General features: G+C 43.5%; 1 protein-coding gene across 2 annotated transcripts in view; it reads right to left on the bottom strand.

The window, feature by feature from the left end:
• Window positions 1-25,627, bottom strand: part of CPS1 (carbamoyl-phosphate synthase 1) — a 159,965-nt gene that overhangs the window by 98,770 nt on the left and 35,568 nt on the right. For both annotated transcript variants that reach the window (XM_082228040.1, XM_082228039.1), the window contains 7 exons: window positions 24,332-24,409; window positions 21,490-21,588; window positions 17,615-17,710; window positions 14,618-14,807; window positions 13,209-13,366; window positions 11,183-11,311; window positions 6,907-7,051 (listed from right to left, as the gene is read on the bottom strand). In XM_082228040.1, the coding sequence (XP_082084166.1) occupies window positions 6,907-7,051; window positions 11,183-11,311; window positions 13,209-13,366; window positions 14,618-14,807; window positions 17,615-17,710; window positions 21,490-21,588; window positions 24,332-24,409 (895 nt within the window). The remainder of the gene's footprint in view (window positions 1-6,906; window positions 7,052-11,182; window positions 11,312-13,208; window positions 13,367-14,617; window positions 14,808-17,614; window positions 17,711-21,489; window positions 21,589-24,331; window positions 24,410-25,627) is intronic.

Consider the following 25,627-nt stretch of genomic DNA (forward strand, 5'->3'; position numbering starts at 1 on the left):
CCTGGAGAAGAGTGACTAGTGGGGTGCCACAGGGTTCTGTCTTGGGCCCAGTCTTATTCAACATCTTTATCAACGACTTGGATGATGGACTCAAGGGCATCCTGATCAAATCTGCAGATGACACCAAACTGGGAGGGGTGGCTAACACCCCAGAGGACAGGATCACACTTCAAAACAACCTTGACAGATTAGAGAACTGGACCAAAACAAACAAGATGGACTTTAACAGGGAGAAATGTAAAGTATTGCACTTGGGCAAAAATAATGAGAGGCACAAATACAAGATGGGTGGCACCTGGCTTGAGAGCAGTACATGTGAAAAGGATCTAGGAGTCTTGGTTGACCACAAACTTGACATGAGCCAACAGTGTGACGCGGCAGCTAAAAAAGCCAATGCAATTCTGGGCTGCATCAATAGGAGTATAGCATCTAGATCAAGGGAAGTAATAGTGCCACTGTATTCTGCTCTGGTCAGACCTCACCTGGAGTACTGTGTCCAGTTCTGGGCACCACAGTTCAAGAAGGACACTGACAAACTGGAACGTGTCCAGAGGAGGGCAACCAAAATGGTCAAAGGCCTGGAAACGATGCCTTATGAGGAACAGCTAAGGGAGCTGGGCATGTTTAGCTTGGAGAAGAGGAGGTTAAGGGGTGATATGATAGCCATGTTCAAATATATAAAAGGATGTCATATAGAGGAGGGAGAAAGGTTGTTTTTTGCTGCTCCAGAGAAGCGGACACGGAGCAATGGATCCAAACTACAAGAAAGAAGATTCCACCTAAACATTAGGAAGAACTGCCTGACAGTAAGAGCTGTTCGACAGTGGAATTTGCTGCCAAGGAGTGTGGTGGAGTCTCCTACTTTGGAGGTCTTTAAGCAGAGGCTTGACAACCATATGTCAGGAGTGCTCTGGTGGTGTTTCCTGCTTGGCAGGGGGTTGGACTCGATGGCCCTTGTGGTCTCTTCCAACTCTATGATTCTATGATTCTATGGTTCCTCTGGCACTGCCTTGCAGCGACTCTCCAGAGTTTCAGACGGGGGTCTTTTCCATCCCTACCTGGAGATGCTACAGTACAGAGACACAGCTCATCCACTGCACTGAGTAGAGTACAAATTACAGGAAATGAAAGGGCTTTATAAATAAGTGAGTTTGCAGGGCATCAGTTGAAGAAGGAGCAAAAAGGGTTTTCTTGTGTGTGTGTGTTTCTTTGTGGCTGATTAGCTGTTTTCCCTGTGTAAAGGTCAGAGGGGGCAGGGTTTCTGTTGAGGCAGGGGATTAGCTGTGGGAGGAGCTTATCAGAGTTTGCAGGGCGGCGTGCGCAGTTATACCCATCTTTTAGATTTAGGGGAGCTAGTCTCAAACGTTTGTTGGGGGAGACCTAGGTGTTTTTTTTGTGGGGGAAGTTTTTTGTCCTGTCTTCAAGCTTTTTATGATGGAGGACCTCTGTAGCCACCCCCAACAACACGATCTCATGATGGAAGGGGAGGGAACAGCTGCAGTCGCCTGCGATTCCTGCGCAATGTTTGCCATCTTGCCAAAGGTTGCAGGCAGCTTTACCTGCAGCAATTGCATGTTGATTGCCCTTTTAAAAGACAAAGTCCAGCAACTGGAGGAACGTGTAGCTACGCTCCAAAGAATTAGAGAGCTGGAGCTCTTCTTGGAAGCAACAGAGCACACCGTCCCCACCAAGGAGGAGACAGGGGACTCCCCTGAGAAGGAGGCTAGTTCACCAACACAGGAGCCAGATATATGGAGAAACGTGACTCAAAGAAGTAGGAGGCCCAGGGTTCACTCTGATTGTTTAGAAATACACAATCGCTTTGAGGTCCTCTCCCCTAGCATGGAAGACGAAGAGCAGACTCCATTTGAGGATCTCTCCCTCATTACAGTCGATCAGGTATATGAAGACGAGCAGCAATGTCAGTCCTCAGGGAATGTGCAGGCGACCTTGGAACGGACAGCTCACGGAAGAACCCCGACCAAACCCAAGAGGAGGCGTGTAGTGGTGATAGGGGATTCCCTACTGAGGGGAACAGAAGCAGTGATCTGTGGGCCTGACAAGATGTCTCGGGAAGTGTGCTGTCTCCCTGGGGCTAAGATCCAAGATGTAACTGAACGACTGCAAGGAATCATAAAACCCACTGACAAATACCCCTTCCTCTTGGTTCATGTGGGAACCAATGACACTGCAAGCAATAGCCTCCAGAAGATCAAAAGAGACTATGAGGCTCTCGGCAGGAAATTGAGGCAACTAAATGCACAAATTGTCATCTCATCTGTCCTCCCAGTTGAACGACTTGGCCCAGGGAGAGAGGGGAAAATAGTGGAAGTGAACAGCTGGCTTCGCAAATGGTGTAAACAGGAACGGTTTGGATTCTTAGATCACGGACTGCAGTTTCTTGAAGATGGACTTCTGGCAAGTGATGGGCTGCATCTCACAACGGTTGGGAGAAATGTTTTTGCCAAAAATCTCAGAAACCTCATCAGGAGGGCTTTAAACTGACTAATGTGGGGGAGAGAGACAGTGCTCCTAAAAGTAGGAGTCTATCAATTGATGAAGATGATCATCCAAATGTCATAGACCAAATGGAGCAAACAGCACGCAGACCTAGTGGTGGGAGGAAAAAATCCTTAAATAAGAGACACGGGGGAATGATTAATGGACTTCAATGTCTGTACACTAATGCGCAAAGCATGGGAAATAAACAAGATGAGCTTGCGCTCTTGGTACAGCAAACTAAATATGACATAATAGGCATCACTGAAACCTGGTGGGATAAGTCCCACGATTGGAATGTAATAATGGGGGGATACAATCTATTTCAGAGAAACAGACCAGACAAGAAAGGAGGAGGAGTGGCGTTATATGTCAGGGATGTGTATACCTGTGAAGAGATCCAAGATTTAGAACCTCAAAGCCAAAGTGAGAGCATTTGGGTCAAAATTAAGGGAGAGAAGAATAACAGAGACCTCATTGTGGGAGTTTACTATAGATCCCCAAGCCAAACGGAGGACATAGATGATGCCTTCCTGGAACAGATGGCCAAGCATGCAAAAGGAAGGGAGATAGTAGTAATGGGGGACTTCAATTACCCGGATATTTGTTGGACATCAAACTCAGCCAAGAGCATAAGGTAAAACAGATTCCTCACTGGCCTTGCAGACAACTTCATTGTCCAGAAAGTGGGAGAAGCAACAAGAGGAACAGCCATTTTAGATCTGGTCCTAACCAATGTTGATGACCTGGTTAGTGGGGTAGATGTGGAAGGATCATTAGGCGCGAGTGATCATGCTCTTCTGAAGTTTACTATACAGCGGAAAGGAGCAGCCAAGCATACTAGGACTCAATTTCTTGACTTTAAGAAAGCCGACTTCATAAAACTTAGGGAAGTGCTGGGTGAGATCCCATGGACAGCAATACTAAAAGGAAAGGGAGTTCATGATGGCTGGGAGTTTGTTAAGAGGGAGATACTAAAAGCACAACGTCAGGCAATACCAATGAGACGAAAACATGGAAGGTGCCTAAAGAAGCCAGGGTGGCTATCTAAAGAACTTTTAACTGAATTAAGATTAAAAAAGGATGTGTACAAAAAATGGAAAAGGGGGGAAACCACCAAAGAGGAATTCAAGCAAATAGCCAGCACGTGTAGACACAAAGTCAGAAAAGCTAAAGCACAGAATGAACTCAGGCTTGCTAAAGAGGTTAAAAGCAACAAAAAAGGCTTTTATGGGTATGTTCGTAGCAAAAGGAAGAACAAAGAAACAGTGGGGTCACTCAGAGGAGAAGATGATGAAATGCAAACAGGGGATACAGAAAGGGCTGAACTCCTTAATGCCTTCTTTGCCTCAGTCTTCTCCGATAAAGAAAACAATGCCCGACCTGAAGAATTTGGAGCAAATGATTCAGCAAAGGAAACACAGCCCAGAATAACTAAGGAGATAGTACAAGAATATTTGGCTAGTTTAGATGTATTCAAGTCTCCAGGGCCAGATGAACTGCATCCAAGAGTATTAAAAGAACTGGCAGATGTGATCTCAGAACCACTGGCAGTCATCTTTGAGAATTCCTGGAGAACAGGCGAAGTCCCGGCAGACTGGAGGAGGGCAAATGTTGTCCCTATTTTCAAAAAGGGGAAAAGAGAGGACCCAAATAATTACCGCCCAGTCAGTCTGACATCAATAGCAGGGAAGATTCTGGAGCAGATCATTAAGCAAACAGTCTGTGAGCACCTAGAAAGGAATGCTGTGGTCACCAATAGTCAGCATGGATTTCTGAAAAATAAGTCATGTCAGACTAACCTGATCTCGTTTTTTGACAGAATTACAAGCCTGGTAGATGAAGGGAACGCAGTGGATGTAGCCTACCTTGATTTCAGCAAGGCATTTGACAAGGTGCCCCATGATATTCTTGTAAAGAAGCTGGTAAAATGCGGTCTTGACTATGCTACCACTCAGTGGATTTGTAACTGGGTGACTGACCGAACCCAAAGGGTGCTCATCAATGGTTCCTCTTCATCCTGGAGAAGAGTGACTAGTGGGGTGCCACAGGGTTCTGTCTTGGGCCCGGTCTTATTCAACATCTTTATCAACAACTTGGATGATGGACTCAAGGGCATCCTGATCAAATTTGCAGATGACACCAAACTGGGAGGGGTGGCTAACACCTCAGAGGACAGGATCACACTTCAAAACGACCTTGACAGATTAGAAAACTGGGCAAAAACAAACAAGATGAATTTTAACAGGGAGAAATGTAAAGTATTGCACTTGGGCAAAAAAAATGAGAGGTACAAATACAAGATGGGTGACACCTGGCTTGAGAGCAGTACATGTGAAAAGGATCTAGGAGTCTTGGTTGACCACAAACTTGACATGAGCCAACAGGTCAAATGGTCAAAGGCCTGGAAACGATGCCTTATGAGGAACGGCTAAGGGAGCTGGGCATGTTTAGCCTGGAGAAGAGGAGGTTAAGGGGTGATATGATAACCATGTTCAAATATATTAAAGGATGTCACATAGAGGAGGGAGAAAGGTTGTTTTCTGCTGCTCCAGAGAAGCGGACACGGAGCAATGGATCCAAACTACAAGAAAGAAGATTCCACCTAAACATTAGGAAGAACTTCCTGACAGTAAGAGCTGTTCGACAGTGGAATTTGCTGCCAAGGAGTGTGGTGGAGTCTCCTTCTTTGGAGGTCTTTAAGCAGAGGCTTGACAACCATATGTCAGGAGTGCTCTGATGGTGTTTCCTGCTTGGCAGGGGGTTGGACTCGATGGCCCTTGTGGTCTCTTCCAACTCTATGATTCTATGATTCTATGATTCTATGATCATATATATTGTAATTAGACCAAGAACCCAATCCAACCCATATATCCATAAGCCACTAGGCTTCACTCTGGTAAGTATGTTTAGGACTGCATGCTGAATTACCCATTGTATATAATTTAATTAAATCTAAGATAAATATGATAATAAAATGTCAAGCAGAAATGCTGAAATTTGCCTTATTTGAAAGACAGGCATACTTTCAAGCCTATAATGGTTTTCAGCCTATATTGAATTCCACATATTTTCCAACATTTGTGCATCACAAGCAGCTGCATTCTTTATTGGTAAGGGTCTGCCAATTGTGCTTGAGCAGCAGACCAATGTTTAATTCATTTTTTATAGATATGCTAAGTTATTTTATGTTATAAACCCCAGAAACATCTCAAATATGACTTTCTGCTATGATACACACTGTCTATAAAGGTTGTGGAATCTCCCACATTGCAAGTTCTGAACAAGATGTTGTACCTCTTGTGGATCATTAGACATGTCCTATAACTCACAGGAACCTGAACAACTCAGGCCATATTCCTATGTGCATTTAGATGGGAGTAAGTCCCATTGAAGGGACATGGGTGGCGCTGTGGATAAAACCTCAGCGCCTAGGACTTGCTGATCGCATGGTCGGCGGCTCGAATCCCCGCGGTGGGGTGCGCTCCCGTCGTTCGGTCCCAGCACCTGCCAACCTAGCAGTTCGAAAGCACCCCCGGGTGCAAGTAGATAAATAGGGACCTCTTTATACCGGGAAGGTAAACGGTGTTTCCGTGTGCTGCGCTGGCTCGCCAGATGCAGCTTGTCATGCTGGCCACGTGACCCGGAAGTGTCTGCGGACAGCGCTCGCTCCTGGCCTATAGAGTGAGATGAGCGCACAACCCTAGAGTCTGGCAAGACTGGCCCGTACAGGCAGGGGTACCTTTACCTTTTAAGTCCCATTGAACTCAATGAAACCTTCTTCTGAGTAAATGTGCACAGGGTTAGACTATCAGTTGGTCTTTAATTTACCGTATTTTTCGCTCTATAACACGCACCCGACCATAACACGCACATAGTTTTTAGAGGAGGAAATCCGTAGGCATGCCACACGTAGGCATTCCCTCCATAACACGCACAGACATTTCCCCTTACTTTCTAGGAGGAAAAAAGTGACTGTTATGGTGCAAAAAATACGGTATTTGCACGGGGACCACTGGCTTGTGCCCCTCAAAATTGTGCACCCAGGGCCACAGCTCCGCTGGCACCCCCACACTACGCCCCTGAGCATACCAGACCCAACTTCACATAGTCACATAATGCATGGCGTCATCATAAGAACTTATTAGCAGGAGTGTAGTGATGGGACTACTTTATACAATGACCTTAAAATACTGGCTCAGTTGCATAAATCATCTGGACTCTGACTGCAACTTCTCTTAACTTCTGATGCATTGTAACTGAACTGTGTTGGCTGGAGGCAATGGTGTGAATACCTCCCTTTGAGCAGGGGGGTGGACCCCTTGGTCCCACATAACTCTACAGCTCTATGATTGCATCAAACAATCCCCCCCAAAGTATTTAGTTCAAGGAAAATGGTGAACCTACCTGTATGGACTCCCATTGCATCGACATTTTCCATATTGCAGACGGTGATACAGTTGTCAGCTGCATCTCTCACAACTTCATACTCAATTTCTTTCCATCCTGCCACAGATTTCTCCACAAGAATTTGATTGGTCATTGCAAATGCCTTGATTATTACAGGATGACAGATTTTAAAAAGGAAATGTTTGTTAAGTGTGTATGCTGAACTATCAGGAGACTGATATTTGTACAGCAGTATTTTGCTGGTATAATAGTAGTTCCTGCCATAGTGACAATTAAAGACAAAGTAAAAAATTGTCAGTGCAAAAAGATTTGTTTCTGCTTAAAAGAGTAAAATCATCCCCTTGTGTAAATGTTATGAAAGTGATTTAATAAATATCACTTGGTTCAGTATTAGGAACACCCTGACCTCCTCCAATAAGGTCTTCAAGCAGATGCCATTGGTCATTCTGAATGGCTGATTCAAGAGAAATTTCATAAGATTATATTTGTAGACGGACATTATAAAGGACACCCTCCCCAATGTCTGCTGAGCTGTTTCATTGCAAAGGAGAAAAGGTACAACTTGAAGAGACTATTACTCCTTGATCAACTCAGCAAAGAGCTGAATTTTCTCTTGCTAATTTGGAGTGCGATGTCATAGGAAAAGTTGCTACTTTTGCTTTTGCGGCAGCATGTGTACAGCATAAATGTGTTGAAACTGATGTAGTGGATTGTTTTAATGAGAAATTAATGTGCATCTGTGTTTGTCATTTTTCCAAAATGGTAATTGTGCAATAATTTATGGCCTAAACAAGTGAACCAACTACTCTACTAAAATAATTACCAAGCATATATTAGTCATCATTTGCTATCTCATTATGATGGAGAGGAAATTTTAAGGGACACTGGGAAAGTAATAGCCAAGTGGGGAGCGGAGGAAGACTGTGATACATATGGTGTGGGGGGGATTTCTGTCCCTTGCATTATTGGATCCTAAATTTAGATTTTTTTTATGGAACATATGGCTATATAGCACACTGGCTTAGTAAAGAGCATAATTGCTTCCTATTAAAGTGATAATTGGCCATATGTCCACAAGAGATCCACTGATATCAGTGAAGCAAAAGCAACATATACCATCCTAAAAAGAAGATTCTGAGAACAGACGTTAAGCTGCGTCTGCTGGATTTTGTTAAGCTCAGCATTGCTCTCTGTTTTTCAGGCACAGCATTAGGAACCTGAAAGTAAATTTGGAAATTAAAATTCACTCCTGCAAGATATGGAGATAGCTACTAACGTAGATGTGCTTTAAACAAGGGGTGAAAAAATCAGGGAGGTGCGGTCTATATTGTGAGCAACCAGGCCTAAGAGCTAAATAGAGCCTCACTATTCATGGACAGGATACCTCTGGAGACCAGGTGCTGAAGACAAAGCCTTACCTTACTGCCCAGTCTCCAGTCTCCAGCTGGCCACTTCTGTGCTTCATTCTGTCCTACTCTTGGGGCATTGCTATTTCTCAGTTCAAGGCAGCACTGAACCATGCTCCATTTTCTCCCTCCCTGACTTATCTTTCGAAAACAGAATAAAATTTACACTATTGTATATCTCTTTGACCAAAGTCACTGAACTATTTCCACAAATTAAGGTCCATTTCTGACAATCTCACTTTAATCATTCACATTACCAAACTCCGGAGGAAGCGACATGAAGATGGAACATTAAAGAGCCTCAGGAGGTTTTTTCTTCCCTCTTAGAAGAGAAAAAGCCACAGGCTGTAGAATCTGGAAACAGTGTCATCTCTGGTCAGACCACACCTGGAGTACTGTGTCCAGTTCTGGGCACCACAATTCAAGAAGGACACTGACAAACTGGAACGTGTCCAGAAGAGGGCAACCAAAATGGTCAAAGGCCTGGAAACGATGCCTTATGAGGAACGGCTAAGGGAGCTGGGCATGTTTAGCCTGGAGAAGAGGAGGTTAAGGGGTGATATGATAGCCATGTTCAAATATATAAAAGGATGTCACATAGAGGAGGGAGAAAGGTTGTTTTCTACTGCTCCAGAGAAGCGGACACGGAGCAATGGATCCAAACTACAAGAAAGAAGATTCCACCTAAACATTAGGAAGAACTTCCTGACATTAAGAGCTGTTCGACAGTGGAATTTGCTGCCAAGGAGTGTGGTGGAGTCTCCTACTTTGGAGGTCTTTAAGCAGAGGCTTGACAACCATATGTCAGGAGTGCTCTGATGGTGTTTCCTGCTTGGCAGGGGGTTGGACTCGATGGCCCTTGTGGTCTCTTCCAACTCTATGATTCTATGATTCTATGATTCTATGATTCATATGCTGTTGACTTGGCTAAGACTGGGTAGTTTTATTGATAAGATAGTTTGGGGCTGTTTCTTGGTGAGCTAGATGCTATGCTGTGCTTTCCTTCCTGAATCCAGAAGCAAAATATATTTGCTTTCTATGTTCATTAAGCATTTCATGCTGTTGAAATTTTACATGACCCTTTATTCTCTTTCGCCTGCCCCTCTACAAGCTCCAGTGTCTGTGTCCGTGACGTGGTGACTAGACGGGGTCTTTTCAGTTGCAGCACTCCATCCCACCAACCCATCTTTCACCATCTGTATTTTCTTTTCAGCTCTAACTTAATTTTAAAAAAATGCCCAGGGCTTTTAACCATTAAGTAGGATTTTATGCTTAAGAAAACCTTTTACAGTTCTTTGCTGTGATGCTTCATTCCACTACGACCAGCTGATCTGCTTTGTTGTTTTTTGACTACTATTTTTTATGTAAGCTGTTCTAGGAGACTTGTTCACTGAAGAACGAGATGCAAATGTCTAGAATAAATAAATTACGAGAGAGGAAAAGCAGGCAGTATTGTCAATACTGTGGCAAGGAACAGGAAACACTCGGCAGCAATTATTTAGAATAGTCTGCTATTGCAGTAGTAACATAATTTTTCACCTCCCTAAATAGGGTTAGAAGGCTCCTATTTTTTGTTTTGGAACATGCCCTGCATATTCCAGCCCAGCTGTGGCCAGATTAAAGTTCAGACCAATGGCCTCTGGATCCGAGACCCAGATGGATGGAATAGAAGCAATGACACCACAAATATCAGCTTTTACTATTCGCTGCACTGGCAGCCAGGTTGCGTCATGGTTCAGGACCCGTAAACTTTACACCAGCATAGTGATGAGATATGGAGGATTTCTGCCATTGACACAAAGATTTTCACAGATGGAAGATGGAAGATGGAAGATGAAGGCTGCTGAGAAGGTTTCCTTGCTCACATCCTCAGACACCAATATATTCCCCTCCCCCATATATTCCCTCATCTCAGAGGATCCAACCTTCACTGGTCCCAGAGGCAGCAGAAGATCTTACAGCCCCAGCAAATAACATATCTCAAGAACACAGTGTTATTAATCAATAGTGTTATTAATTCAGTTGAAGTTCCAGACCATCTGGATATTTTATGGTCTTGCCCTATCATTCAGGAATAATGGAAATAAATTCTAGTTAAGATTTGCAAAATCTCTGTATATTGATTGCCTGCTGATACCACCCCCACCCCCCAAGAAAAATCACGGGGTCCTTTACAAGACAATATGGAAATGGACAGTCTCCATTTGGTGCTGAATTTGCTAATGGTGGTTAAATGGTCTATAACAGCATGCTGGGGGTAGACCAGACTGGAATAAAATGATATGTGATGTTGCATTGCTAACAACCTGTTTTTCTACAAATTACTTTAGAAAACCAGCAGATACGTTTATTCAGAGATTACCGGTATCTTTGTTTATTTTATTTTAGAATAATTGCAAACTTTATGTTTTTGTTTTCAGTGTTAAATTTCAGATATATATTCCTATTTATGGGGAGGGGCATTGTATTTTTCCTGAATAGAAAAGTTACTGTTAAAAAAACAACATCCCACGGGGCAGCCTCTTCATCCAAGAGCCTGGGGCCTGAGCAGCTCTGAGGAGGTCTGGGACACCCATCTTTACGCAGGATTATTTCAGCCCTCAGTAAGCAACAGGCTAGTGCTAGAGCAATACAGTATTTCAAGTTACTGCTTTGCTGACATGAGGCCATAATGGTTAAGTTGTCTTGTCTGTCGTGCCCACAGCACATTGACCAAAGCAGGTGACTCTGGACTTGGCCTCAAGGTTCTACTGTCTTGCCTCCCCATCCACCAAGACCTGCACCTCTCCCCTGCTTGGATTTTCCCACCCCCAGGGAATGGCTCCCCTTGTGGGCCGCAGATGTTGACACAACTCCCACAGTAATACCTTGGTACTGAGATTCAGCAGTTGCTCCTTGTCATGACATAACCCTGATCCTAGTCCGCCCAAGGCATAAGCAGAGCGTATCATGACTGGGTAGCCAATCTTTTCTGCTGCTTCCAAAGCATCGTCTGTCTATAATAAAAGAAGATCAGGTAGAAAAGACCAAAACAATCATGAAGACCTGTCAGTATTGTCTACATTACAACACAATGTGACACAGACAGAACCATGGTCAGGACTGTGCTCAATGTTCTGTGGAGCATATACTAGGTAGGTTGGCTTCCTCAAAAAAAATCCTGGGAATTACATTTTTGTTGAGGGTGATGAAAGAATCCTGTCCCAAACATACAAACACACACACACACACACACACACACACACACAGCTCAGTTCCCAATATTTCCTGAGGAGAGAGAATGACGGCTAAACATTTAATCTATAGTAAAGATGTGGCTTTGACTACAACCCCTCCTCACCAACCCAAGGAATCCGGCTTCTGCAGAACTAAAGGGCGAAGGCGATTGCACATCAGTTTTTCAACTCTGATATGTTCACCTGTAAATTATCACTAGCAGCGGTTGGGAAGAGCTGTAGAAATGAGAAATCACCACAAATCAAAATCAAGTTTAGACTTAAGTCTTTTTCTTTTCTTTTTAGTAATTAAGTGTTTCAGAAAAACTCTGTATGTGCCAGTCCCCTTTTTCTGGTAACACCGCAGACACAGAGGGTGACTGTACAATGAACCTGTTCCATATATTAAGGCACTGAAAAGAATTGTTTTAGCTTTCTGATGCCAGCTGGTGTGTAAGGAGAGAAATATTTTGAGGTATGGACTGCAGAGGTGGCCAATTCTTTCAAATCCATCTGGCCAAAATTCACAGCCAAAATTTTCAACGCTCATCAAAATGCACACTCTATAGACCTATTAATTATTACCATATTACTTTATGGGTCCCATTGAGCTAAAAGCTATTCTGCACTAATATTCATGTAAGACAATTTTTAAAATGAACTTGAAGTTGCTTTCTTAATCAAGTGACTCCGGTTATTGACTTACTCACTGGGCTGGTCAGCATGTAAACCAAACCATGGTTAAGCATGAGGAGGAAGCAGGCCTCCTGGTGCAGGGAGAAAACAGCCGCCACTTCCTTTCTTCCCTGCTCCCTTGCAATGGCTTAGTGCAGCCAGTGGGGAAGGAGCAATGCGACTGCCATCTTTTAACTGTGTCCCTTCATGCTTAGCTATGGTCTGGTTTGGCTTAGCAATAGATGCAAACAAGACCACCATCTCAGTGTATCACTCTAAGAAACAAGCACTGATCTTTTGCATCTCAGTCCCTCTGAATTGCATACCTTCTGAGGCTCCACCTCTGTTGGAAATTCTGTGCTTACTCACTTGAGCTATTTCCTGTGGAAATAGGATATTTGTCCTGGTACCTCTGCCCATGCACCTTCTCTGCTTGCAACACAACACATTCAGACTTGTGTAAACCAGCCTTCACTAACTTGGAGTCCTCCAAAGTATTAGACTACAAGTCTCATCGCCCCTAGCCAGCTGGTGAAGGTTGGTGTAGACTAAATCTGTAAATGGGGTTGTGGGCTGGGTGACCCTATCTTTTGGAAAAGAGGACTGATATGACCGATACCTTCAAAGTTTCTACAATTATGTTGAGGAAGGGGTCTTTTCAGACTCACAATAAATGTGCAAAGGCTGGGATGCAGATGCAAAGACCGTGTGAAGCAAGAGAGAGAGAGAATGAATGGCAGAGAGGAGGGGAAGGCTCTGGTGTTTCTCTAGGGAAAAGGGGGCATGTGCTAATATAGCATAGACCTGCCTGTCTATGGGTTGTTCTATATTCCCTTCCTTGAAGTTCTGTCCCTACTGCTGATTTCTCCTGCCTGTCTCACATGCATTTGTGGAAACCCTGAACAGGTAGCGCTAGGCTGAAATTAGGACAACAACATCCTCCATCTCTCTGTTTCAACTGTTTCAAGATGCAACCAAGTATATTTGAACTCAGCTGATGTACCGATTCTACAGCAAAGCTGGGCGCAATCTTCTCATTGATTTCATTCAGTTTGTCCAAAAACATCTGCCTGTCCTCTGTGGCCATGATAGATTCAACTGAAGTTCCAAGCACCTTCACACCGTATTCCTGCAGAATGCCACGTTTGAACAGTTCCACTCCTGCACAGAGAATGAATGGCATGGTCAGTATTATACAACTGCTCTCTAGGAAGATTTCTGTCAATCAGCTGTCTGCACCACTCAGTCAGTTCCAACCCAAAAGAGTAACTTTGACAGAAAGGACCTTCACATGTCTCTCCGGGCAGAAAGCCATTTGTCTGACATTTGAATATTAGGAGGACTGCCAGTTTTTCGACCCTTGCTGGGCAAGTTTCTACTCTCTCTGATGTAATGCAGGCAATCCAGGAGCCTCAGATCAGATTAGGGAAGACTGACTGAAGAACAGCACTGCCATGTGTAGCAGCCTATCAAAATCATACACCTGTTTTGAGTATGCTCAGAGATGTTTCCTTGAAGGCCAGAACTCCTCACAGCTTTTAGCATGTTCTGCTGCTATTATTTCTTGTTTGCTTTTGTGGGACTTTGTCAGTGAATTTCTAAAATGAAAAATGTGGGTTATATCTGGATATCATATTGACTGACACCATCCTTCCCCAAATCTAGAAGATATTATCCCTCATTTCAAACCAAAGAGGCTGGTTATGATTTTTCTGGTGTAATGTACTCTGCATTGCAGGGGGTTGGACTAGATGGCCCTTGAGTTACTTCCAACTCTATGATTCTATGATTCTGATGCAAAAACTGTGACAAAGTTCAAGATGCAACATTTGAAGGCGAGGAATTGACCAATAAGATTACAATCTGCTGTTACAATGACTCAATATCTCAGTATTGTGTATTAGCTCTAGTCACAATTGTCTGTAAGTTGTTGGTTCAAAGAGCTAAAAGTGGTAAGGCCACTTTCCTTCTTAATGTGGCTAAAATCATTGCCTCTAAAAAGCCTCCTGGTCTGAATTTACCTCATCTGCAGGCATGTATGTGTGCAGGATAGAGAGACATCTGTGTAGCCTGGAGGAGTTATCATAGCATGGTACTGTTAAGCAAGCAAATGTGTCTCACACACACACACACACACACACACACACACACAATGACAGCTGCAGCTTGAAACTTGGTAAATACCTTGGCTTTTCAATTTACCTCATGAAACATTCTGCAAATCTTGAAACCATGCATATTCTTACATTAAAAAAACCCAAATAGAAGATAGGACCATAGTTCATTTGCTATAATAATTGTCCTTATTTATATAAAAGATGACTACATTTCACTTAGTTTCCAGCATGCTAAGTTCATGAAGATAGCTTTCCATGGTAAGAAGAGAGAAATGCATTCCCACAACAAACTTACCGCAGTTGAGAGCGGTCTGTCCACCCATACCAAGAATTAAGCCATCTGGCCGTTCTGCTTTGATGACCTCTGTAACAAACTGTGGGGTGATGGGGAGAAAGTAAACTCTGTCCGCTTGCTTTAGGCCAACCTCATTGGTCTGAACTGAGGCAATATTGGGGTTCATCAGGACCGTTTTCACATTTTCTTCCTAGAAAATTTTTTAAAAACACAGTAACTATTCATTCAAGAGCTACATTCACATCTCACGGGAACAACCTAGTGCTGGTAATTTTTTTAACTATTGCAGACCAGAAGTGTGTGTAGATTTGTGAGCACAACACCATGCACTGGGAGGAACAGCTTACAAGGTCAGTGCTGTGGACAAATCAACTCAGCCACCATCCATGGGCACAAACATTCTGGCTCTCCAGGCAGGGATGAAGTGTTTCAAGCTGCACCTCCGGTGGAAGAGCGATTCTGGCATTGATTAGATTAGATTGATTAGGATGGGCCTCTTTCAACTGGATGGGGGGCACCTACCCAACAGGGGCAAAGCCTGGCTTGGTGACCTATGCTCTGGCCTTAGTTTGGTTGTAGCAGTAGGTGGAGTTGCTGGGATTTGGGCGGCTTCTCTTGTGACAGAAATGGCATTGGGAAGGATCAAAGCAGAAGGGAGGCAAAAGGGCTCTAGGGGAGGATATGGGCAAGGCACATCCCTAGCTCAGGTGTGGCCCAGCCTTGCCTAAACCCCTCTCCCAGTTGCCCAGTGGGATCCCGGATGCTTGGCCTGCACCATGCAGGGATCCAACACTGGCCAACTTTCAATGGTGCCTGCCATCAAATGGAATTCCATTCCAACAGCAAGGTCAGAGTGGAATGATCTGATTCTTGCCCGACTATTGTCATGCCAATCCTGCATACCTGCTGTATAAGCAAATAAATTTGTGGCCTGTTATCACCCAGGACCGTGGTCTAATGTGCATTATTCCAGCTGCAAATCTGCAACCACCACACGAGTTCTGCAAGCAGGACACCAGCACACGCTACCACTCTATGGGAGTGTTTTAAATGCATGTGCTACTTCAATATATTTCTGCTTTCCATTCTTCCCATGGCTGTCCTTGTGAAGTAACACTTGCTCACATATGTTGCCTATTTACGTTTGGCCTCATGTTAATCATTCATGGTGTCGAGCTGCCTAATAAACAGCAGCTTAAGGCTAGTCTTGCATCAACACAATGGAAGGCGAATAATGATGTGAACACTTAGGCACGTCTTGCAGGGCTACACTCGCACAAACTGCCTTGGCTTCACACGCTGTTGTAAATCACGTTGCCAGAGGCAGGGTCACCAAGAGCAAGTGTCGCTTCTGGAATGGCTGATTAGCAGCAAGATCAAGAGACCGGCTGCTGGTGAGCCCAGGAAGGTCAAGCTAGCAAGATTTACTGGGAAATGTAACTTTTCTTAAATGTGAAAGCAGAGGGCAAGCGAAGCAGAGAACAGGAGAGTGTCAGTTTGAGAAGAAATGCTTTTCTTTAGAAATCAAGATGATCTTTGTATAGGGAAAGTGCCTCCAATTCATTTCTCTGATAATTTGATTTCTCCAAGCAGTATCACAAGCCAGCAGAGCTTCCTCACAGGCTGACTGCAGTCTACATCCAGGCTGCAGAAAAGCACAATGAATCTGTTTGACAACTCCAGGGGAATGGATGGCCTCCTTTCTGGGACAGCCAAACAGCAGCATGGTCATAAATGTTAAAGAATTTTGCTTGGAGAATTCAGTGTTTTACAGAAACAAACCTTAAGTGTCATTTATTTCCATGGAAGTGAATTAAAACATATGAAATCAATGGGACATACAAACTTTGGCTGGGAAATGTCATAAAAATTTTGGCTGGGAAAAGTCAATTCATCTTTTCTCAGGACAGAAAGAATGAATGGTTCTTTATTTTCATGATTAGGGACCATGTAAATGCTCTGTCTCTCTAAGAATGAATGAATGAATACATTTTGTTCTCTTACCTCATGAGGTTCTATTGCTATTTTAACCTCCATGTTGCAAAAGAAAACTTAAGAAACAGCTGTAACATGTGAGTTATTGGACAAGATTTCTTAGGCAGCAATCCTATGCTCACTTACCTGGGACAGGGAGTAAATCAATTTAACCCAATGGAGCTTACTTCTGAGTAGACATGTATAGGAGTGCATTGGAAGCCCCCCACCCACCCAGTTCCATTTACTATAGAAACCCTATATGTATGTCAGCTACAGACATATATCCAGACGAAGTGTTTTGTGAATAATTTAAGGCCTCTTTCAAAGCCTCTTACTGCCTCAGAAATGTTCCCATTTACACTTTTTGCAAAAAAACCCAAAAACAATGTCAGGTCGCCTGCGTGACTAACAGTATATTGGGAGGATATACATAAACCCAGGATGCCTCAATTATTTTAACACATATGATGTGTTGTGATCTGGTTCACACAAGTACCAGTGATCTGTCATTTTAAACCTATCTTGGTCTCCCAACCAGGAAACAGACAGAACTTGATACCAAGTTATACATGACAAATAATGAATGCTTTTTCTACAATAAATCAGCAAGGCTGCCATTTCTTTTGCACAACCATTTATGTGAACTTATTTCATTGCGCACATATTAATAACAGAATTTGACCACAACCTGTTCACAGGAATGATAAACAGAGTTTTTATGCTCACTGAATAATGCAGCCAGTTCTGCCTATATTTCCATATGCTATCAAAAATGTAAACAAGGCAGAGCAAATAATTGCATAAGTACTACATGAAGGAGCAAGGATGGATGTGGAGCATGCTAAGCTAGGTGTGGGGAAACTGTGGCCCTCCAAATGTTGTTGGACTACAGCTCCCATCGTCCTTGGGCACTGGCCATACTGGCTGGGGCTGATGGGATTTGGAGTCCAGCCACATCTGGAGGGACACAGGTCCCCCACCCTTGTAACAAACACTTTACTTTGCCTCCCACATTCTCACCTTCATGGCCTTGACAGCCTGTGATCCAGAATAATCAAATTCTCCTGCTTGACCGATACACAAACCGCCAGATCCCAGGATTAGAACTTTGGAAACCTGAAGACAAGCAATAGGTCAGTAGAGCTATATCAGCACATGCGCTGTTGGCCCCCATCTCACAAGAAAGCTGGGTCCTCACCTGTTCTTTTTCCAAGATGTTTTCCAAGACGACAAAGGGCCTACTGTTCTCCTACTACAGGGGTTGGGAACCTTTGGTCGCAAGTGAGGGACAATGGCAGAGTACTCCCTCACCCCCAGCTCCTCCCTTGCATTACGGTTGCTGTACTACAGACCTCCTTGACTTGGGGGCTGAACTTCTCCATGGAGTGAGGCTGCTCCATGGAGAAGTTCTAAATCAAGGATCCTAAATCATGCAGGGAACCTCAGTCTGCACAAGCATAAAGGCTTCCTGCAGCAGAAGGCACTCCTCCAACATGGTGATGGGATGGAAATGAGGGGTGGGGTTCATGTGCTCATCCCCAGTGTCTTATCATGGATAGGATTAAAAAGGCAAAGGACCCCTGACAGTTAGGTCCAGTCACAAATGACTCTGGGGTTGCGACGCTCATCTTACTTTACTGGCCGAGGGAACCGACGTTTGCCCACAGACAGTTTTTCCGGATCATGTGGCCAGCATGACTAAGCCGCTTCTGGCGAACCAGAGAAGCGCACGGAAACACCATTTACCTTCCCGCCGGAGTGGTACCTATTGATGTACTTGCACTGGCATGCTTTCGAACTGCTAGGTTGGCAGGAGCAGGGACCGAGCAATGGGAGCTCACCCCGTCACGGGGATTCGAACCGCCAACCTTCCGATTGGCAAGCCCTAGGCTCAGTGGTTTAGACCATAGTGCCACTCGCGTCATGGATGGGATTAAAAACCTCAAATAAGATTTTTGCATACCCAGACATTTTGAGGATTTCTTTAATGGGCTACTCTCTACCCAGGGGTAAAACCTAGTTCCGGAGCCCCATCCATGTCTCTGCATGAGTTGTTCCTGAAGCATATCAAATTTGCAGATTACACCAAACTGGGAGGGGTGGCTAACACCCCAGAGGACAGGATCACACAACCTTGACAGACTAGAGAACTGGGCCAAAACAAACAAGATGAACTTTAACAGGGAGAAATGTAAAGAATTGCACTTGGGCAAAAAAATAAGAGGCACAAATACAAGATGGGTGACACCTGGCTTGAGAGCAGTACATGTGAAAAGGATCTAGGAGTCTTGGTTGACCACAAACTTGACATGAGCCAACAGTGTGACGCGGCAGCTAAAAAAGCCAATGCAATTCTGGGCCTCATCAATAGGAGTATAGCATCTAGATCAAGGGAAGTAATAGTGCCACTGTATTCTGCTCTGGTCAGACCTCACCTGGAGTACTGTGTCCAGTTCTGAGCACCACAGTTCAAGAAGGACACTGACAAACTGGAACGTGTCCAGAGGAGGGCAACCAAAATGGTCAAAGGCCTGTTTAGCCTGGAGAAGAGGAGGTTAAGGGGTGATATGATAACCATGTTCAAATATATAAAAGGATGTCATATAGAGGAGGGAGAAAGGTTGTTTTCTGCTGCTCCAGAGAAGCGGACACGGAGCAATGGATCCAAACTACAAGAAAGAAGATTCCACCTAAACATTAGGAAGAACTTCCTGACAGTAAGAGCTGTTCGACAGTGGAATTTGCTGCCAAGGAGTGTGGTGGAGTCTCCTCCTTTGGAGGTCTTTAAGCAGAGGCTTGACAACCATATGTCAGGAGTGCTCTGATGGTGTTTCCTGCTTGGCAGGGGGTTGGACTCGATGGCCCTTGTGGTGTCTTCCAACTCCATGATTCTATGATTCTATATCTAGGGGAAAGTACCTCTTTTTTTCCTTTATCACTGCATCTCAACTTCCATGCATATGAGTTTAGAATATGCTAATGGTTATTGATACACATTACACATGATCAGGATCCGCACCCCACCTGCTTCATCACCCCACGTTCATTTTCCTGGTTTTAAATCTGTTGCTTGGTTTTAAGTGCCATCAGTTGGTTTGTTAGCTGGCTCTAGGGTTTTAGGTTGTATATCTTATTTTGTACTGATTCATTTTCAATGCCAGCTGCCTTGTGTACTTATACAGAAAGCCAGGATATAAATTTGCTAAGACATCAATGTCATCATATTCATGTTCCTCCTGAAATAAATGTATTGGTCTCCTGTTTGCTTATCTTCCTGCATCATACTGATGCTGAGCTAAATATTTTCAAGTTTTGGTTTCTACCTCAAAAGTAGAAATTGCAGGGGATCAAAATCCACCCTTAACACACACACACAATTCTGTCTTTCCCCAATATGTTTCCCTTCATCTGTTGCTTTGGCAACCATTTCCTGTCTCCCTTTCATTCATCCATGAGAAATCCAAGCCAATGACACTTCCTATACATGTCTTATGGGCAATCCTGGCTAACAGGGTCTATTTACGAATCCAAATCCAACACATTCTCAGCCCTTTCTCTGGAAAAACTAAAGAACAGCTTCATGGAAACTGTCACACCTCCTTTCTGCTCAAAACTACAATATCCTGTCCTTCGTATAAAAGCAAAAATTCAAATATTTAGAACAAAGGATTCTAACACAGCAACTCAATATAAGACTGAGCTAGTCCTATATTGCACACACTGGTTTGTGCAATGAGTTGACTCTGAAGTTGTCTTTGCATTAAATTCAGCTTTCCGAAGGAAGGAATAACTTTGCCACAAAAAGGAGGAACTTTATAGAAAATCCAGCAATGCAATACATATTAGGAATTTTCAATAACCTTTGAGACTCTCATGCTGTTTATATGAATGCCCAATTGCTGTTACTGCAAAATAAATGCAGAGACATTTGTAATGAAAATTAGCATTCTGACCAGTATGAGTTTTACATTTGCATTTCACACTGATTCAAACAAAAAATCCTGGAAATGCCTGGAGACTGCCCTTTCGTGTATGGGGCAGAATATGAGCCTGGAATCAACAGAAAGAGAGGTAAGACCAGGGACCAGTATCCCCAGGTCTAAGTAGCCCTAGGCCTAAGGTGCAGGAGAATTGAATGGCTTGACAGCCCACTATATTTATCCCAGGAAGCAGAACCACTTGAGAGAAGGAAATTCGGTGTCATAAAAGTTGTGAGCAATAAGTTTTTTTGTTAGTTTTTTTGTTATACAAGTTAACGGTCTTAGAGTTTTAAATAAACTGAAACGCAATTCTATTTCAGCTTTATTTGGTAGCAAGCTAGAATGACTGTGCAAAATGTGCAACTCATTTGTTTATTGCCACATTAACTTACAGGCAAGTGTGCTTCAATATGGCTGATCATAGTTCTTGTTTTGTATTATTTGTTCTGCACCCAGATGCTTTGTGGGAGGATATAGAGTCATATGGGGGGAGTGTAATCTAAAACTGGAACCAGCCAAGTTTTATTTACAGCTAACAGCATATAAGCACCCACAACATTCAGCTTCTCAAGAATATGCCAGCAGTGGGCTTTGGATTCAAACCACTCCTCCTCCACAGGCTCACTGGTTATTTGGGGCAAGTCACTCCATCTCTGCCTTACTTCCTCATCTATGTCCAAAAATTCTGCACTTGCAAGGCACACAGCTCAAATTCCTATGTATCAACAATTATTTCAAAGCAAAATGAGAGTTAATATAACTATAATGAGTAACAAAATCAGGACATTTTTTACAGGGTACTTTTGGTTGTGCAAATCTCTAGGTTCTGGACAGCAAGTCTGCCCACCTTTTTCAATAATGGTACCAGTCACTGTATGACTGATGGCTAAACACAAAACACATTAATAAACTGACCTCCACTCTCGAAGTTGCAGCTGTGGCCTTGGGCAGCACTGAAGCGATACTGGTACCTTTTCCCTTCTTGATCAGTGAAATAAATGAATCAAATAAGAACTAGGAAAAGTAAACAAAATGCATATCAGCATTCAAAAGAAGACCACATTTATATTATAAAAAGACAGAAAGAACAAGGGAAAACCATGTTTGTAATGTAGCTGTTACCACGCTGAGTCCATCTACCACATATTTCTCAAGTTGTAAAAGGGTATTGAACATGCTCCTGTACACAAGCAGGGTCTTCAATCATTTTCACTACAAAGCCACTTGACCCAGTCTACTCTTACTAACCTTTAACTGAAATAATTGATACAAAATCAGCTCATCACATAAAGTCATAAATACTGTGTTTTGCATAAAATCTGTATTTTTTGGAAGTTAGCATAAGTTCTACAGAATTACTATCATAAGCACAGGATTTGAAGGGTTTTAGTGCAACAAGCTAACATGATTACCCTCTCTGGAATTTCACTGTTTAGTATCATTAGAACTCTCTCTAATTAGGTTGTGAGTCTAATTCACTTAATTAATAATTAACCTAATTAATAGATGCACTCATTGTATTGTGTCCCAAACCAACCAAGCACGCAAGTGCTTAAGAAGTTTAAGGCATGCATCTAATCCAATTTGCAGGAAAATCTTAGCATGGATCAACAAGGTCTTTACGAGGGAAGCTGCTACGAAGAACAACTGTATATATCACTTCTGTTCAAACTGGATTACGCTTGTGTGTTCCAATGGACAGTACCTCAGGGTTTTATTGAGAGACCTGGATTTAAACACAGTCTGCAATTCCATTAAGCAAATCACTCTTGCTCTGTTTCAGTTCCCTAGCCTATTAAATTGGGAATAATAGTGCTCCATCTTCTGGTCTATGTTTAGTTAACCAAAAATCCCCAAATAAATAATGATTAAAATACACCCCCTTAAGCATTTTTTGTTGCTGTTTATCTCCAACGAATGCTAAATATGGGCAGGCATGTCCTCTTTTTCCTGGCTTCACATCCTTATGCTGTTTAATCACAATCTCCCACCTACTCAACCTATTGCTGGAGGGATTGTCATGGGAGATCACAGACAGGGGATTAAGCCTCATTTTGAGACGTGAGAACAAGGAAGTGTGCATATGAATCCATTTAAATAGCTCTACAACTTCAATAATGCGAATGTATTCAAAATGTATTTGAAATATAATAGGTCTTGTTTTAAAATAAAGGAAAGGAAAGGAAAAAACCTATCTGCCTTTCAGTGACATAAACTGCTTTCATTTACATATATCATGTACAGTGGTACCTCGGGTTACATACGCTTCAGGTTACATACGCTTCAGGTTACAGACTCTGCTAACCCAGAAATAGTGCTTCAGGTTAAGAACTTTGCTTCAGGATAAGAACAGAAATCGGGCTCCGGCGGCACGGCGGCAGCAGGAGGCCCCATTAGCTAAAGTGGTGCTTCAGGTTAAGAACAGTTTCAGGTTAAGAACGGACCTCTGGAATGAATTAAGTACTTAACCTGAGGTACCACTGTATATGAGGTTTGGGCCCCAATCCTACCTATGCAAATTTTGCTGCTTAGTTTAAAACAATATATCACACTTAGATCAAAGCACAGCAAGACCTGAGCATATAATTCAATGAGATCTACTGCTTTCAAGGACTGCTTGTGGGTTTCCTTGAAGCATCTAACATCTGGCTGGCCACTGCTGAAAGAAAGGTGTTTAATCTGATCAGGGATGGGGAACCTGAGGCCTTGGATATGGCCCTCCCAAGCCTTTCTATCTGGCCCTCAGGACTCTCCCCAAGTCACACCCTCTCCTTTGGCCATATCCTGTCTCAATCATGCCCCTCACAGGAGCCTGGCTGGAATGTCTCCTTGAACAGTAATAATGTTTCTTGCACATGGGGAAGAGGATGTAAAAAAAAACAAACCACTTTTTTTTGCACGACTGGAAGGTCGCCTAAAGGTAAAGGTAAAGGGATCCCTGACCATTAGGTCCAGTCACGAACATCTATGGGGTTGCAGCAGTCATCTCGCTTTACTGGCCGAGGGAGCCGGCGTACAGCTTCCGGGTCATGTGGCCAGCATGACTAAGCCGCTTCTGGCGAACCAGAGCAACGCATGGAAACGCCGTTTACCTTCCTGCCGGAGCAGTACCTATTTATCTATTTGCACTTTGACGTGCTTTCAAATTGCTAGGTTGGCAGGAGCAGGGACCAAACAACAGGAGCTCACCCCATCGTGGGGATTCGAACCGCCGACCTTCTGATCGGCAAGTCCTAGGCTCTGTGGTTTAACCCACAGCGCCACCCAGGAAGGTAGCCTATTGTGGGTCAAATCCATTGTGCCACCCCATTTTCCCCTCTGGCCAAGTTTTCCCGTGAAGACATGTGGCCCTCATGGTGAAAAATGTTCCTCTCCTCTTATGATCTTCCCTACATGGTATGGGCAAGTCACATTGCTCAAAAATAAATACATGTTTAAACCAATAGGTCTTGCAGAGCTCTCAGATTGAAAAGAAAAAGGAAGAATGCTACACAAAATTTGTTTTGGTTTTAACAAGCTGCTGCACTGTGTGGGACACCTTTGAACTGGTACCAAACAGCATACAGGGGTCCCATGGCCTTAATTCGTGGCATGGCCAAATGTACAGAAGACAGGATAATGCCTGGTCTCAATGGGAAACAATTGGCAGAATATTTCTGTAGCGTTCCAAGTCTTGGCCAGTCTCGCACTCCACATGCTTTCCTCCAACAAGTCTTAAATCTAAGCACCTTTTGTCAGATTCATCCCTTCACAGTACCTCTGTGTCTGTCGGTCCAGGATTGGCTTCTGGGTAAAACTGCGCTGTGAATATCGGCTTGGTCTCATGCATAATTCCCTGCATGGGTTTTTCAAAAAAAGGTAAAAAGGGTTACCTTAATTTCCCTTCTGTAAACAGGAGAGTTATCATAATGCTACTGTTGACAAACCCTGCAGTCAGGTTTAAAGGCCCAGGACGACTTAGCAACAACCGCTGAAATTCATTACACTCCAGGTCTTCAAACGATGTTTTATCCACTAAACTGCTGAGCAGCTCACAATAGCATCTCTGTAATTCACTGGCTAGTGCACATGCTTTGACATAGTGCTTGCTGAATTCCAAGCACCTTTTTTAAAAAAGAAAGAAAGAAAAAAGCAGCACGCTATCCCTCTCCAACTGCCTCCCTAATATTTCCACATAGGTTGTTTCATCGCCATCTCAAATTCATTGTGTCCAAAACTAAACTACTTCCCAAGCCTTTCTCCCCTCAAGTACTCTCTTTAGTGACAGACGCCTTCTTCCTGCTTGATCAGACATTAAACTTTGCCTCTATCTTTGACTCCTGTTGCTCCTTTGTCCTCCACATTCAGTTCAATGCTCAGCAGTGCCACATCTCCCGTTATAACACTGCAGAGACATGGCATTTCCCTTCTTTCCATTGGGTAAAAGAGGGGGGGAAAGAAAACATTTTTCAAGCCCCAGCCATCTATTGCCTTAACTAGACTTTCTTGTCTTCTGCTTACAGATAGGTAACCGTGTTGGTCTGCCATAGTCAAAATAAAAAAATTCCTTCCAGTAGCACCTTAAAGACCAACTAAGTTAGTTCTTGGTATGAGCTTTCGTGTGCATGCACACTTCTTCAGATACATTCTTCAGATACATTCTTCAGAAGTGTGCATGCACACGAAAGCTCATACCAAGTACTAACTTAGTTGGTCTTTAAGGTGCTACTGGAAGGAATTTTTTTATTTTGTCTTCTGCTGTCTCACCTTGATCTCCTCTCATGCCAATCCAGCACTTCTAGCCTGTCAAAATCACTCTGTGGTTGCTCCGATTATGTAACCCCCGCCCAAATCTCTACACTGGCATCCTATCCACTCCCATTCACTGAATTGGCCCCCTTGTCCCACCCTCAAGCTTTGCTCCTCCAACACCCGCCACCCTCAGCTGCTCGAAGGTCTCCTGGTCCTCAGACAATTCCCTCTTTGCTTCATGGGTGCTTTGCAACAGCCTCCCAGAACTCCTGTGTGATGCCACCTCTCTTATTTGGTCCAAACCCCTCCTCGAAACCCTCTT

Source organism: Podarcis vaucheri (assembly GCF_965113315.1).
Source record: "Podarcis vaucheri genome assembly, chromosome: 1".
Taxonomy (NCBI): Eukaryota; Metazoa; Chordata; class Lepidosauria; order Squamata; family Lacertidae; genus Podarcis; species Podarcis vaucheri.